Below are 13,158 nucleotides of genomic sequence, written 5' to 3'. Positions count from 1 at the left end.
AGCTTAACTGGACAGGGTCCCACAGAAGATGGGAAAAAGGAAATCAAGACATCAAGTACAGCAAAAGCTACCTTTGAGAGACATTTTGCGGTAAAGGAGAGCAGAGAAATGGGGCAGTAGATGGAGGGTCAAGCTGGGTCAAGAGAGGTGGGGTTTTTTTTTGTTTGTTTTTGAGATAGAAGAAATAAATTCATGTTGGTAAGTCAATGGGAAAGAAAAATAGAAAAATGATGATGTAGAAGAGAGGAAGAATTGCTGGATAGATGTTTTTGAGAAAATGAGACTATGAGACCTAACACTCTGTTACTCAGAGTGTGATCTGTGGACTAGGGATGGTCTCTGAACAATTTGTCACCAGTTGGTGGCAGAAATTGAGAGTAAATATTTAGAAACTTTTATAGCAATTTGACAGAAAAATGTTATGTCTGTTGGATCTAATAATAAAAAATCTGACCTAGAGTAGTCAAATTCATAGAGACAGAAAGGTAGAATGGTCATCAGGGGCTGGAGGAAGGAGGGAATAAGGAGTTATTGTTGAAGGGGTACAGAGTTTCAGTTTTGCAAGAAGAAAAGAATTTTGGAGCTGGATGGTGGTGATGGTGAATGTACTTACTGCCCTTGAACGGTACATTTAAAAATAATTAAGATGGCAAAAAAATCTGAGCTTGCATTTTGAATGTCTGTTTTTAAATTTAACTTTTCTAGTAATTAATTTTTATTGCGTTTTACAAAAATTAGGTTTGTGATTGATTGGGGAAAAAAACCCAAGCCAAGTCTTTTAGCATAGATAGTTTGAGAGGAACTGAGGAGGGTTTGACTTCAGCTAAAAGACAAGTCGTTCATTTGCAGTAAGGAAAGGAAGGCAGAGCGTAGGAGCGTGGTTACAGGCAGAGCAGAGTCATACGTCAGTTGGAAGTCATGGTGGCACATGGGAACTTGTAGATGTTCTTATTTTTGCTTCATTTTCTCAGTGAATTGGTAACAAAATCATCAGTCAGGTGAGGATGAAGGAGGAATGGTTGAAGAGAGATGGGAAATAGTTATCCACCAAGGTAGGAGAGCGTAGGGAACTGGAGAAATGCAGTAGTACAGCCAAGCATTAGGGGCCTGTTGGAGGAGGATGATATCAAATTTAGAGGGAGACCAGTCAGTACGGTTTCGGGTTTCGGATTTCGGATTTTTCTCCACTCTCCCTCGTTTTGCTGCAGGTTCAGGATTAGAGTTCGTCAGCCGAGTGCAAGGAAAGGAGAGCAGGACTGGAGAAATGAAAGAATGATTTTCATGATGGACAGGAGAATCTAAGCTTTCAAGGAAGGAAGTGAGGATATAAGGGTAGTGTGAGCAATAGTGAAAAGGTAGTAGGAGCAGAGGATTTTGAGTCTTGGCGGAATTGCAGAACTTTTGGATTTTGGTGTTACAGAAAGAGAGCTAGAAAGGAAGAGGTTGTGGTGAGTTGGATGATTAAAATTGAGATTACAGAAGGCTTACAAATATTTGTAACGAGAAGACCTAAGGTGTGAGTATGGAAGTGACAGGCAGAGGCGAGCGCAATGCCTGGAGGAGAGGAGCCGAGAGATCAGGGCATTGGAAGAATCATCTAAGAGAACTGAATCACCAAGAATTATAACAATAGCAATAAATGACAATGAACCTGAAGCACAGGGGTCTACAGGTGACTGAAACGAGTGAGCGCTCTAGTCTCCGGTTATGACGTAATATTTAAAGCTCTTATTTTTAAAGGAAGACAGGGTTGAGGGGGTGTCTCTTGGAAGGACCTGAGCCCGCGGAGCAGCCGGAGGTCGGGAGCCGGGTCCGGGCTGCTGGGCTGAGCCTGCGCGGCGGGCGCGGGGGCGGCGCCAAGCTGGGGCTGGCGGTCAGGGGCGGGGCGTCTCGGGGGCGGAGTCTGCGCTCCGGGTCGGGCTGCGGCTGCGGCTGCGGCTGCTGCGCTTCCAGCCTGTGAGGGAAGGAGGCCGAGGCCTGGGCCGAGCCCGGAGCCGCCGCTCGCCCGAGCCTCCTGGAGCCCCCGCGCCGGCTCAGCCTGGGGGCGGGCTCAGGCCTGGCCCGCCGCCAAACCCGGGACAGAGGCTGCACGCCCGAGGACCAGGCCGGCGCAGCCATGGTGAGGGAGCGAGGCCTGCCCGAGCCCGGCCCCCGCGGGCCTGCGCCTCCCCAGCGCTGGGGCCCCCTCTGCGCCCTGCCTTTACCTCTCCCCCTTGTTACCGCGCGCTCGTGACCCGCTCCTCCTTCCCCGCGTTCCCCGGCCACCTGCTGGGGTGACACCCCCCACCTTAACCTCTCTCCTCCCTGGTGACACCCTTTTTTATCACCCTTGTGACAGCCTGTTTCGCGGTCCCCTCTGCCGCCCCCTCCTCGTCCTTTATCCCGACCTTCCTTTTCTCCTCGACCATTTTATTTTGTCTCTTCGTCTCTTTGGGGATCTCTGCTCCTTCCCTCTTTTTCCTCCCTGTGTTTCGCTCCTGCTCTTTGCTCTCGCTTCTTACCCCCTTTCATCGTTTTATCTCCACTGCGCCCTCCTCTCCGGCTCTTTTCTCCCCTTCGTCCTCTATCATCCACATTTCCTCTCCCCCGATCGGATGTCCTCGCTCCCCCGCGCCTGCAGCTGTCCCCATTTCCTTCTACGGGCTTCAGGGGTCTAAGCAGGAACAATTTGAGGGCGATTGCTTCCCAGGAACTGTAGGGCTGGCGGATAGGGATTCGTAGGCTTTCTTCTTCCTTTTCTTTTATGCAGAGGGGAAGAGGGAGCTTGGAAGCCTTGTTACCGAGTGGGATTGCAAAACCTGAGTGGCAGTGTGTCTTGGAGTGAGACATGGGGTGACATGCATGCTATGACCTTATGAGACACCCAGCCTTTTGACAGAAATAACTAAAAATGTTTTGAAATGTATTTTTATTTTGAGCGTCGTTTAATGTGGCGGTGCAGTTTGGGAAATTTAAAAATGTTTATTTACAGGCTTGACTGTTCCTCAGAACAAATGTTTTGTTTTTGTTTGGAGGCAGAGTCCAAGGCGTCTGAAGAGTGAAAATCAGCTTGGCAGTTAGATTGTGACAGTCTCTTTAATACCTTCTGATGCCTTCCTTTGTTTTGCTCTCTCTGCCTTTATTTGGGAGACCCTTATATTTGCTTATTTTCTCCTTCCCCTTGCAAAAGAGGTTGGGGCTTCAGTTGGTTTTTCACTGAGTTGGGTTACACATGCTTTGCAGTACATTTAATGAACACATTGCTCCATCATATGCAGCAATCTAAATTTTGGTCTCTGGGAGGAATAAGACCTTCTAGTCAAAACTGAGTCCTTGTAATCATGTTATCCAAGGAGGTTAGTCAATTTCTATTTTTCCCTCATCTGTTTTTGAAAGTAGTTTATTATAAAATCGTTTAATCTGTGAACTTTCCCTAACTCACTGACTCTGCATTTTTAGGTTGTCGTTCTCCTGTGTCTGCCTCCACAACAGCCCTTCACATTCTCAAGCTATCACACTGTCATTGTGTGTTAACCTGTTTCTCCCCTTGAAATGTGAGTTCTAGGCAGCAACTGTGCCTTACTTATTCCTGTCATTCCCAGTGCCCAGGGTGCCAAGTAGATGCTTGAATGATTCACTTTTTGATCCCATTTCCTATCTGACAAGTATAATCCTAAACTGAAATTTGAGACAACTAGTGGACTACATGGAAAAAGTGAGTTTGAGAATCTTATTTTTGGTGAAAAAGGAAATTTAGAAAGATGTGACGATTTCTTCAGAATAAAGGGCTGTCCTACCTGAAACACTAAATTGCTTGTTTTTGGAAGTGTTGACCCTCCCACTGAGAATGAACATGTGAATACAGAGGAGAAATTATGCACACCTTTTTGGATATTTAGGATCCGAAAGTGTCATTTGAGCTGGGCCTGAAGGATGAATAGGATTTATATAGATCATTTTGGAAGGGGGAAGGATGCTTTGTTATGAAGATGAGTAGAAAGTAATTAGGATTTATTGCAGGATTACCTTTATGTAGCATGGAGAGATGCAAGAATGAGGATGTGTAGTAGAAAATGAGACTAGAAAGATGTATTAGGCATGATTATGGTTTAGACTTTGCCTCCAACTAGTTTGACTTTTCCTTGCTCGTTAAAACACACACAGAGTAAGAGTGTATCTATGGGATAGGTGAAGAGAAGGCAAAATATTAGCTTATGAGCTGGGAATTATCTGTAGAGTCTACTTTTTAAAAATTTCCTCGTGCAGGGGCTGGCCCCGTGGCCGAGTGGTTAAGTTCGCGCGCTCCGCTGCAGGCGGCCCAGTGTTTCGTTGGTTCGAATCCTGGGCGCGGACATGGCACTGCTCATCAGACCACGCTGAGGCAGCGTCCCACATGCCACAACTAGAAGAAACCACAACGAAGAATACACAACTATGTACCGGGGGGCTTTGGGGGAGAAAAAGGAAAAAAATAAAATCTTTAAAAAAAAAAAAAAAAAAATTTCCTCGTGCAATATATGTAGTACGCACTCAATAAATAGACTTGGACATTATTATAAAGCTTTGTTTTTTCAAAATTTTCATTGTTGTGTTTTGAATAGTTGAGATATCTGAGACAGGGGTTCTCAAACTTGACCATGAATCAGAATCACCTGGAGGATCTGAGGGCCACCACTTCCAGAGTTTGATTTATTAGGTCTAGACAAGGGCCTGAGAGTTTGCATTTCTAGCAAGTACCCATGTCATGCTAATGTTCCTGGTCTGTGAACCACACTTTGAGAACAACTGGTCCAACATACAGACTTTACTTTTTATTCATCTAACAGTTTTTTGAGTGCCATTGACTGTCTTGGCATTGGGGATATTACAAACAATAAAACAGATGTGGTCCCTGCCTTTTTTGTATCTCATGTATGTGGATAATATAGATATCAAGCAAAAGGAGTAATTTTTAATGTGAAGAGTGCTAAGGAAGGAAAAATTGTGGGGTCATGGTATGGGATAGTCAGGAATGGCTTCCCGGAGGGTCTTACTTACAGGAAGAAAAGTGAAGGGTTAAATTATAAGAGTTGTGTTGTGGAAAACCAAATAGAAGGAATGGTATATGTGAATGACCTGTGGTGGGATTCTCTTGGCTGCTTAGCTCTGCATATCCTGGAGTTCTAAGCTCATGGAATTCAAGGAAACTCCGTCTGCCCTGCCTATCCCTCAAAAAAACCTAAGTCGTACTCCTTAGGTAACCCTCTTTCATAGAAGACATATCAATGGTAATTTTATATTTCTTGTTGTGATTATTTGGTTAATGTCTGTCTCCACTCCCAGACCATAAAAAGCATTGTTAAAGAGGTGGTTTTTGACCGGCTGCTAAGGGCCAGGTGATGGTCTGGGCACTGGGCTTGCAGTAGTTAAAAAAAAGACATGATCCCTGTGGGGGAGGAGGGTGGACAATAAAAAGCAAATTTATAATGAGAGGTAGTCATAAGTGCTAAGAAGAAATAAATCAGGGTAACATAGAAAGTGATATTGTATATGTGAGTATGGCAACTTTTAGATGGTATGGTTAGGCAGCAACATTAATAGCTAATATTTATTGAACATGACTGTATATAGCCCTATTTTAAGTGCTTTACGTATTTTATCTCATTTAATTCTTTTTTTTTTGTTTTGAGGAAGATTAGCCCTGAGCTAACTGCTGCCAATCCTCCTCTTTTCGCTGAGGAAGACTGGCCCTGAGCTAACATCCATGCCCATCTTCCTCTACTTTATACGTGGGATGCCTATCACAGCGTGGTGTGCCAAGTGGTGCCATGTCCGCACCTGGGATCCGAACCTGCGAACCCCGGGCTGCTGAAGCAGAACGTGCGCACTTAACCACTGTGCCACCGGGCTGGCCCCTCATTTAATTCTTATACCAACTCACTGAGATTAGTACTAGCTCTGTGAAGATAGAGGCCATGTTTGTTTGGCTCGTGGTTGTACCCTTAACACTTACATAGTGCCTGGTGCATAATAAGTGCTCAATAAATATTTGTTGCGTGAATGAGTGATTTTGGGGATGATCAGAAAGTCAGGGAGGCTTTGTTGGGGAGGGACATTTGAATTGAAGGCTTTAACAAGTGAGGTTTTATTGGGTGAGAGTTTGGGGAGGAAAGCCATTCTTGGCAAAGGGACCAGCTTGAGAGTAGAAGCTGAGACAGAAGCAGGCATGTGTGTTCTGGGAAATGATGTGACTCTAGCATTGAGAGTGCTGGGAGATGAGGCTAGGTGAGCCTAGGGTCAGGTCATGGAGGACGTTGAATCGTAGGCTCAGGAGTTTTGGCCTCATTGTAAGGACCCCGAGCACCTTGAAAGGTTTTATTGTGTGATGGAATATCATAATTAAGAGATTTTGAGGATGATTACTTTAAATCAATGTGAAATATGATTTGGAGTGGGAAGAGCTGTTAGACTAGTCTGGGTGAAAAGTAAGTGTGTGAACTTGCACCCTAACCTTGTTAGGTGGTGGTCATTTAAACTAGAGGAAGGAGAATATTAGGGAAATGAAATATGAAGTTCTGGCACACCACTTTTTGGCTAAGTGAATTTTTCGTACAGGGATTAATATAGAGTTATAGACGAGGCACGGAATCACTAATAGCTTTGCAGTTTTGCTCACTGGGCCTCAGTTTTCATATATGCTGCCTTGACGGATTTATGAGACTATTATAACAAAGTAAATTTATCATATCAGAGCGCTTTGTTTACAAGCTGGTCTCCCAAAGGTCATGTAGAGAGAATCAACACTTCCCAACTTTATTTAATTTGTTTAATAGTTTTTGTGTAGTATGAGAAAGGAGTAATTTTAAGTAAAATATATTTTATTTTTAAGTTACATATGTAGTTCATTTAATCATACATTGGACAAAATACATTAAAACAAATTTCAACCTTTTCCTGTTTAACATGATACATTAACATAAGATAAGCATTGTCATATTGTAAATGAATATATATTACAATGTAGGTTGAAATTATGTCTATGTCATCAAAATAGATAAGAACTAACTTTTTAACCTTAAATTTGGAATTCTTGCATTTTTGTATTGAAAAAATCAACAGGTTTTTATAATTGTTCTGTTTTGTTTCTAAATGACAAAATAAAAGGAATAGTTCCAGGCTGCAGGTTTACTTGCAAGCCTGTCTCCACAAATAAAACATTGGAAGTATGAATAGTTCATTTTGAATAAATGAAAATCCAAATTGGATATAACTATCACCATGTTTCATTTTTTAATTCTTAAAAAAATACTGAAATGTCTTGATGTACCATTTAAGAATTCTGATGAAATAAATGCACTCTTTTACTCTTATTTCATCATCGTTGTAGCTTGTGTTTTCTGTCTTTAACCAACAGTTCATTATAAGAATAAAAATAGTTTAAAACTACTGTGATGTTCGCTGTTCAGATGAAGTTATAACAAGTGAGTGACTGTAATATCATGAGCCAGTCTCCTAATTTCCACTAATTCACACGTGTTCAGTAGATATATTTTTGGATACTCTCAAACTTATTTCATTTTTAAGAAGAAAATTTTAAATAATTACTTTAGTAAATGGTCAAAAATATACAATTTGAAGTAGACATCAATATTGAATTTAATGACGTGAGCAATCCATGAATTGGGAAATGCTGACTAGAATGCTACTTTGTTCATAGCTTCTAAAGCTAGCCCTTAAAAAACACATTTAACCAATAAGTGGCAAAAGTTGTCAACATTTGCAATGAACTAAAAGATATTTTTAATGCTAATAATTAAAATAGAAAAATAATGTTAAAACAAAATTCTTGAATGCTGGGACATGTATTTAGAGAAGCATGATCTCATACGATAGCTTTCATTTAGTGAGCACACAGTGTATCAGATGATGTACTAATTAATCTTCACAGTTCCGTGAGGTTGATCATGTTTTCTCATTGCACAGATAAGACAACTGAGGCTTTGAGAACTCAAGCAACTTCCCTGTGGTCAAATAGCTAATAAGTGACAGAGCAGGATTCAAGCACAAGTTTGTCTGACCTCCAAGCCTGTGCTATTTCAGACACCTTCCCTGGACTCTATGAGGTTGTAGGAATCTACTGAATTCAGGCATCTAAAATGTTTGTACCATTGTTTTCATTATAAAAGTAATTGATATTTATTGAAAGAAAATTGGTCAGAGGGAGTGTGCAGGTTTTTGGTTCTTGATCCATATTGCCAAATTGCCTTTTATAAGTCACTCGAAGGAGAATATCAGATATTGAATGGCATTCTGTCTTTAGCATTTAGATACCTTTCAATAGTGACCATTGAACAGCTAGGGAGACATGACAGGAATGTACTTTCAGAATACATTAATTGAGGGGAAAAAAGGCAAAAGCCTGGTAGGACTTCAGTATTATTTAAAAATGATATTGTACTCTAATTCTAACAGCATCTGTTATGCATTGAAAATAGTGTGTTTTAAGGTGTTACTGTGTACAGAGCATACTTGTACGCATATGAATTTGTAGACTCTTCCCAATACTTAAGGAGCCTGCAGTTGGGGCCCCGCTAGTTTACGGTGGTCTTATGGGGCTGCTGTGGCCGTACAAGCTGTACTGCACAACTCAGGTGACCAGACATATGGATAGCAAGGGGTCTACAAAGATTTGTATCCTGTGTATTTGGTAGTGTGTGGCACATAGTAGGGGCTCGGCAAGTAGTTGTTCTGCATAGTATACTAGCACCCTTGTGATCTCATCCTTTAATGATGTAATCATTTTATGAGAACTAGTCTTTGCATTTTATGCTCAGTAATACTGAGCACACGTCATGCTGTTTTTCCTGTCTCCAAGTTTTGCTTACACTTTTCCTTTTGACTAGAATGCTGTCTCCCCTGTGACTTCTTATCTGTTTAACCTTCAAATGTCCCCTTAAGCCCTATCTGCTTTGTGAAGCCTTCATTTACCTCCAGACAGCCTTGGGTTCCTCCTTTCCATCTGCTTCTTCTGTACTTTGTACTGCCTGGGTTACAGCAGTGGTGGTGGTGGTGTTAACGAGGGTGACTGTGTTTCCCGATTGTGAGCTCTCTGAGGGGAAGGACAGTACTGTGTGTTTTCAACTTCACGTCTTAAGCACTTAGCATACTGCCTTATAAATAAGTAGATAAATATTAGTTCAGTGAAAGAGTGTGTGTACTTTGTAAAGAGTTGCATAAGGCGATGTTAGCAGATGAGAATTATGAAAGGCGGGCGGGGTGGAAGGTGAACACTCTGTACAGATCCCCTGAGGGGAAAAAGAGGTTTGATGGGTAAGAAATGTTGGATCAGGTAGGTTCTCTGACTAGCCTAAGTGGTACCTTTGACCTTGGATAAATGTTTTTGTCCAGAGAGTTCAGCAGGAAGAGTTGGGGAGGAAGCCAACTTATTTCGAGATGAATTGCAAGGCAATATCACTTTGTTTAAATACTTACAAATTACTTGTCTATAATTTGTGAAGTTGTCCTTCCAGAGAATAGAATATTTAAACCCAGATAATAAAGAATCAGTTGCTGGTAGAGGGGTGCTTAGTTATTTAAACATTTTCTTAGTTCCATATAAAGATCTTTTGGTTTTTCTTTTTTCCTGTCTCCAGTTCTCCTTTGTATAAACATTTTTCTTAGCCCTCCAGCATCTGAATGCCTGTTCAATGTCATATTCTCCTTTTCTAAGGGCATTAAAAAAAGGTTTGAATGTTCTTGGTTATATAATGTCGGTTGTTTTCTTTTCATAGGTCTTTGGCAAATAATTTCACCTCTCTGCCTCCATTTTTAAATCTCTGAAATGAAGAGGTTGTATTCAATCCTCTCTATGATCCCTTCCACCTCTTAAAAAATGTAGTAATATTCCAGCACGGTAAACGTAACTGTTCTAGTAGATACATTCTATTAACTATAATACTGTTGGATCAGAGCAAGCTGCTTTTACAGGGTTAAGTTTTGCGTAAACTTGATCTCTTATCTCTTTGAATATATTACCGAACTTTTCATACCAGAAACCCTTCATTCAATTATGTTAATATTTGCATAGTACTTTAGTATTTTAAAGATATTTTCCTGTACATTCCATTTATTCCTCACTGCCATTCTGTGAGGTAGTCAAGATAGAGGTTTAGCATCAATTTTACAGATAAGAAAACTGAGAAGTTAATTTATTTTCCTAAGGTCACACAGCTAGTAAGTAGCCGAGCCAGGACTGACTGCAAGCCCAGTGCTCTTTCCATTATTAACCTGGCTTCTCTGCTTACCGTATTATATTTCAAAACTCATGCTGGTAGTTAAGAGGAAAATAATGTTTAAAGTATCTTTTTGAGTTAGCGATTCCTATGATCTGCTCATCTGCTTGGTGATCACTGACCTGAATTTTTGTTTTGTTTCTTAGAATAGCTTTATGCATGAGCTAGGATGGAAGGGAAGGGGATTTATGTACCTTTCCAGGCCTTGTTCTTTTTTAGATAGAATTCTAGCTCCTTGCCCTTTAGCACATAGCCATTTGCCACACTGACCAGGCCTTGGAGTGATATGTGCAAGGACCTTGCCTTACCTGCATTTTTATCTGGCGTCTAGAGATCTCTGAAGAGTGGTTCGTGATTTTTAAAAAAGAAAACAACTCCCCAGAGTCCATGCCAAATAGTTCAGTGTATCTGTGCCCACGAGCACAATATATTTGTGTCCTTGATAGCACCTTCTAGACTTTCTTCCTCATTTATCAAATGATTGTGTTTGGGGAAGGGGAAGGTAAAGGAATTAGATCACATCTAAGGTTATATTAGATGTTTATCCCTGGAAGTCTGACTTGGTTGAATCGGTAGTAGAAAATACTAGGGGAAAAAAACCCACGTAAACTAAGAAGAGATTTCCCATAGAGTACTACTAAAATGAGGAGTCGAAGATTGTCCAGTATCTGAAGTTTCTTATACCTGTGAACTCAAATGACACTTGTCTGCCTTTCGATTTTATTCTTTAATTTCATAGCTAGACTTGGGACTTAATATTTCTCTCTGGACATATAGTCTCTTTCTCTAGGGGCAAATAAGTATTTTAAATACATCTAACAGTAAATTTGTGCTTGACTGTTCATTTATTCATTCAATAAACATTTAGTGCCCACGATGTAGAAGGTGTTGTTTTAGGCTCTAGGAATACAGCAGTGAACAAAACATAGTGTTTGTTCGGTGGAGTTTATATTCTATAATAATAGCTAACATTTACTGAGCAGTTAATATATGCCAGTCACTATTCTAAGTGTCTTGCACTTAGAATTTATTTAATTCTGACAACAATCCTGTAACGTAGGTACTGTTATTGTCTGCATTTACAGATCATGAAACTGAGGTGTGGTGAGATTACGTACCTTGCCTAAAGTTACATTGTTTTGTAGGTGGTAGAGCTGGCATTTTAATCCAGACAATCTGATGCCCAAGCCCACATTTTTTCACCACAGTATTACATAGTCCTTCAGAGAGATATCAATAAAAATTTTATTTCTAATCAAAATTGTCAAGTTTGTAATATTTGTAGTCACCTGGTTCCTGGCCCAATCTTCAGGAAAAAAATCATCCAGGGATGCAAAAATAGCAGTATCAAAGCCATTGTCTTCTGTTGGAGGATTTGTCAGTCTTAGGAACCTTTCAGGCAGGAGATGAGATTTTTGAGCCTGATTCGGTTGGGACTGAGACAGTTACGTAAAGCCAGGACCCTAAAATGCACAAACCCTTCATGAAAAGGTGGACTGAAAAATATCTGCAGATGGTGTAGGGAGACAAAGAAGCTTGTTTGTCTTGACGTGGACTCTGGATGGGAAAAGTCTCCCTTGAGAATCTACACCCGTGAGCTGCTGTCCTGTGTGTCTGAAGCTTAAGGTTATGTTACTCGTGCAAGGGCACGGCTAGCAAGTGGGAAGGGAGCATTTTCTGAGTGATTACTCTGTCAGGCCTTGTTCCGGGAGCTTTAAACGCACTTTCTCACTTCATCCTGATGTTAACATCAAGAGATAAGTTCTAATATTATCCCCATTCTACAAAGGACAGAACCGAGGGTTAGAAAAGCTAGATAATTTGAGTGTAACACCACTAGAATTCAAATCCAGGTCCAGTATTCTTCTTGGTAACCACATGCCTCTGGAAAAGTCACTTCATTTTTGTGCCTCAGCTTCCTTATCTGTAAAATGAAATTTGTATTTTTCCTTTCACTTTGTAAGGTTATTGGGTATATCACATGAAATAAAGGATATGAATTTGCTTTGTTTTCTGTAAGATATTGTTATCAGCATCATCCATAAAGTGTATTTTTCCTTTTAATTAACCAAAAGAGAGACCTTATTACTCAGTGATTCTGAGGTCCACAAGATCTGTCTTGAGGAATTAAGGCAATTTTATTACTTTTTATATCAGATGTTTCCTGTAGTATTGTCTCATGAGGAGAAATAAAATGAGTTTTGAGATGTTAGCATGTAGTAATTTACTAATTCTTTCAACAAGTAATTTATTGGATGCATTTTATGGGGCCTCACTTCCCAAGAATAGAAGATGCCTGATCTATGAGGCTCTATTTCATTATTTGTCACACCAGCAGCAATGGAAACCCTCCAACAGGAGACTGCAATTGCTATAAGTAGTCAATTCCCAGTGTCGCCCACTTCCCCGATTGGTAGAAATGGATGGGCCACTGCCTAGAATATTGTAATGCTTCCTTGCCATGACCCTGGCAGTACAGTAACAGAAGAAAGCTTTTAAATATCTAAAACAAACCAACCAACAAAATAGATAACTAAGTGATGTGCAAGTGACTGAGAATGCCTCTAAGCTGAGTGTTGTGTAAATGACTAAATACTTCAAGGAAGGGGAGTATAAGAAAGCAAAAAAAAAAATTATAAGGGAGATTAAAAGAAAACCATGAGAAGGTTTAGGAAGAGTTAGTGATTGTCTGTATGAGACTCGTGAAAGACAGAGCCTGTGGCCTTCAGAACCTCTGAGTAATGAGGTCTCTCTTCTGGTTAGTTGCAAGGAAAAACACACATTGTGGATGATGCTGGTAACAATGTCTTACAGTAAACAGTGCATACTTGTGTCCTTTATTTCATTTGATACAATAGCCTTATAAAGTGAAAGGAAAAGTATTACAAATTTCATTTTACAGATAAGG

The 13,158-nt window shown here is 40.6% G+C and overlaps 1 protein-coding gene across 3 annotated transcripts in view; it reads left to right on the top strand.

Annotated features, from left to right (window-relative positions):
• The first annotated feature begins 1,907 nt into the window (after positions 1–1,907).
• The window catches only part of ZYG11B (zyg-11 family member B, cell cycle regulator), an 86,110-nt gene continuing 74,859 nt past the window's right edge, over positions 1,908–13,158 (top strand). The window contains exons 1-2 of one of the 3 annotated variants that reach the window (XM_046662763.1): positions 1,908–2,119; positions 3,439–3,533. Coding sequence is in view for 1 of the 3 variants with exons in the window: in XM_046662762.1 (XP_046518718.1) it covers positions 2,117–2,119 (3 nt within the window). In the remaining 2 variants the exon portion in view is untranslated. The other 2 variants (XM_046662764.1, XM_046662762.1) reach the window with 2 other exon arrangements.

This window comes from Equus quagga, chromosome 5 (genome assembly GCF_021613505.1).
Source record: "Equus quagga isolate Etosha38 chromosome 5, UCLA_HA_Equagga_1.0, whole genome shotgun sequence".
NCBI classification, from domain to species: Eukaryota; Metazoa; Chordata; class Mammalia; order Perissodactyla; family Equidae; genus Equus; species Equus quagga.
This window is presented reverse-complemented; position numbering and strand designations above follow the sequence as displayed.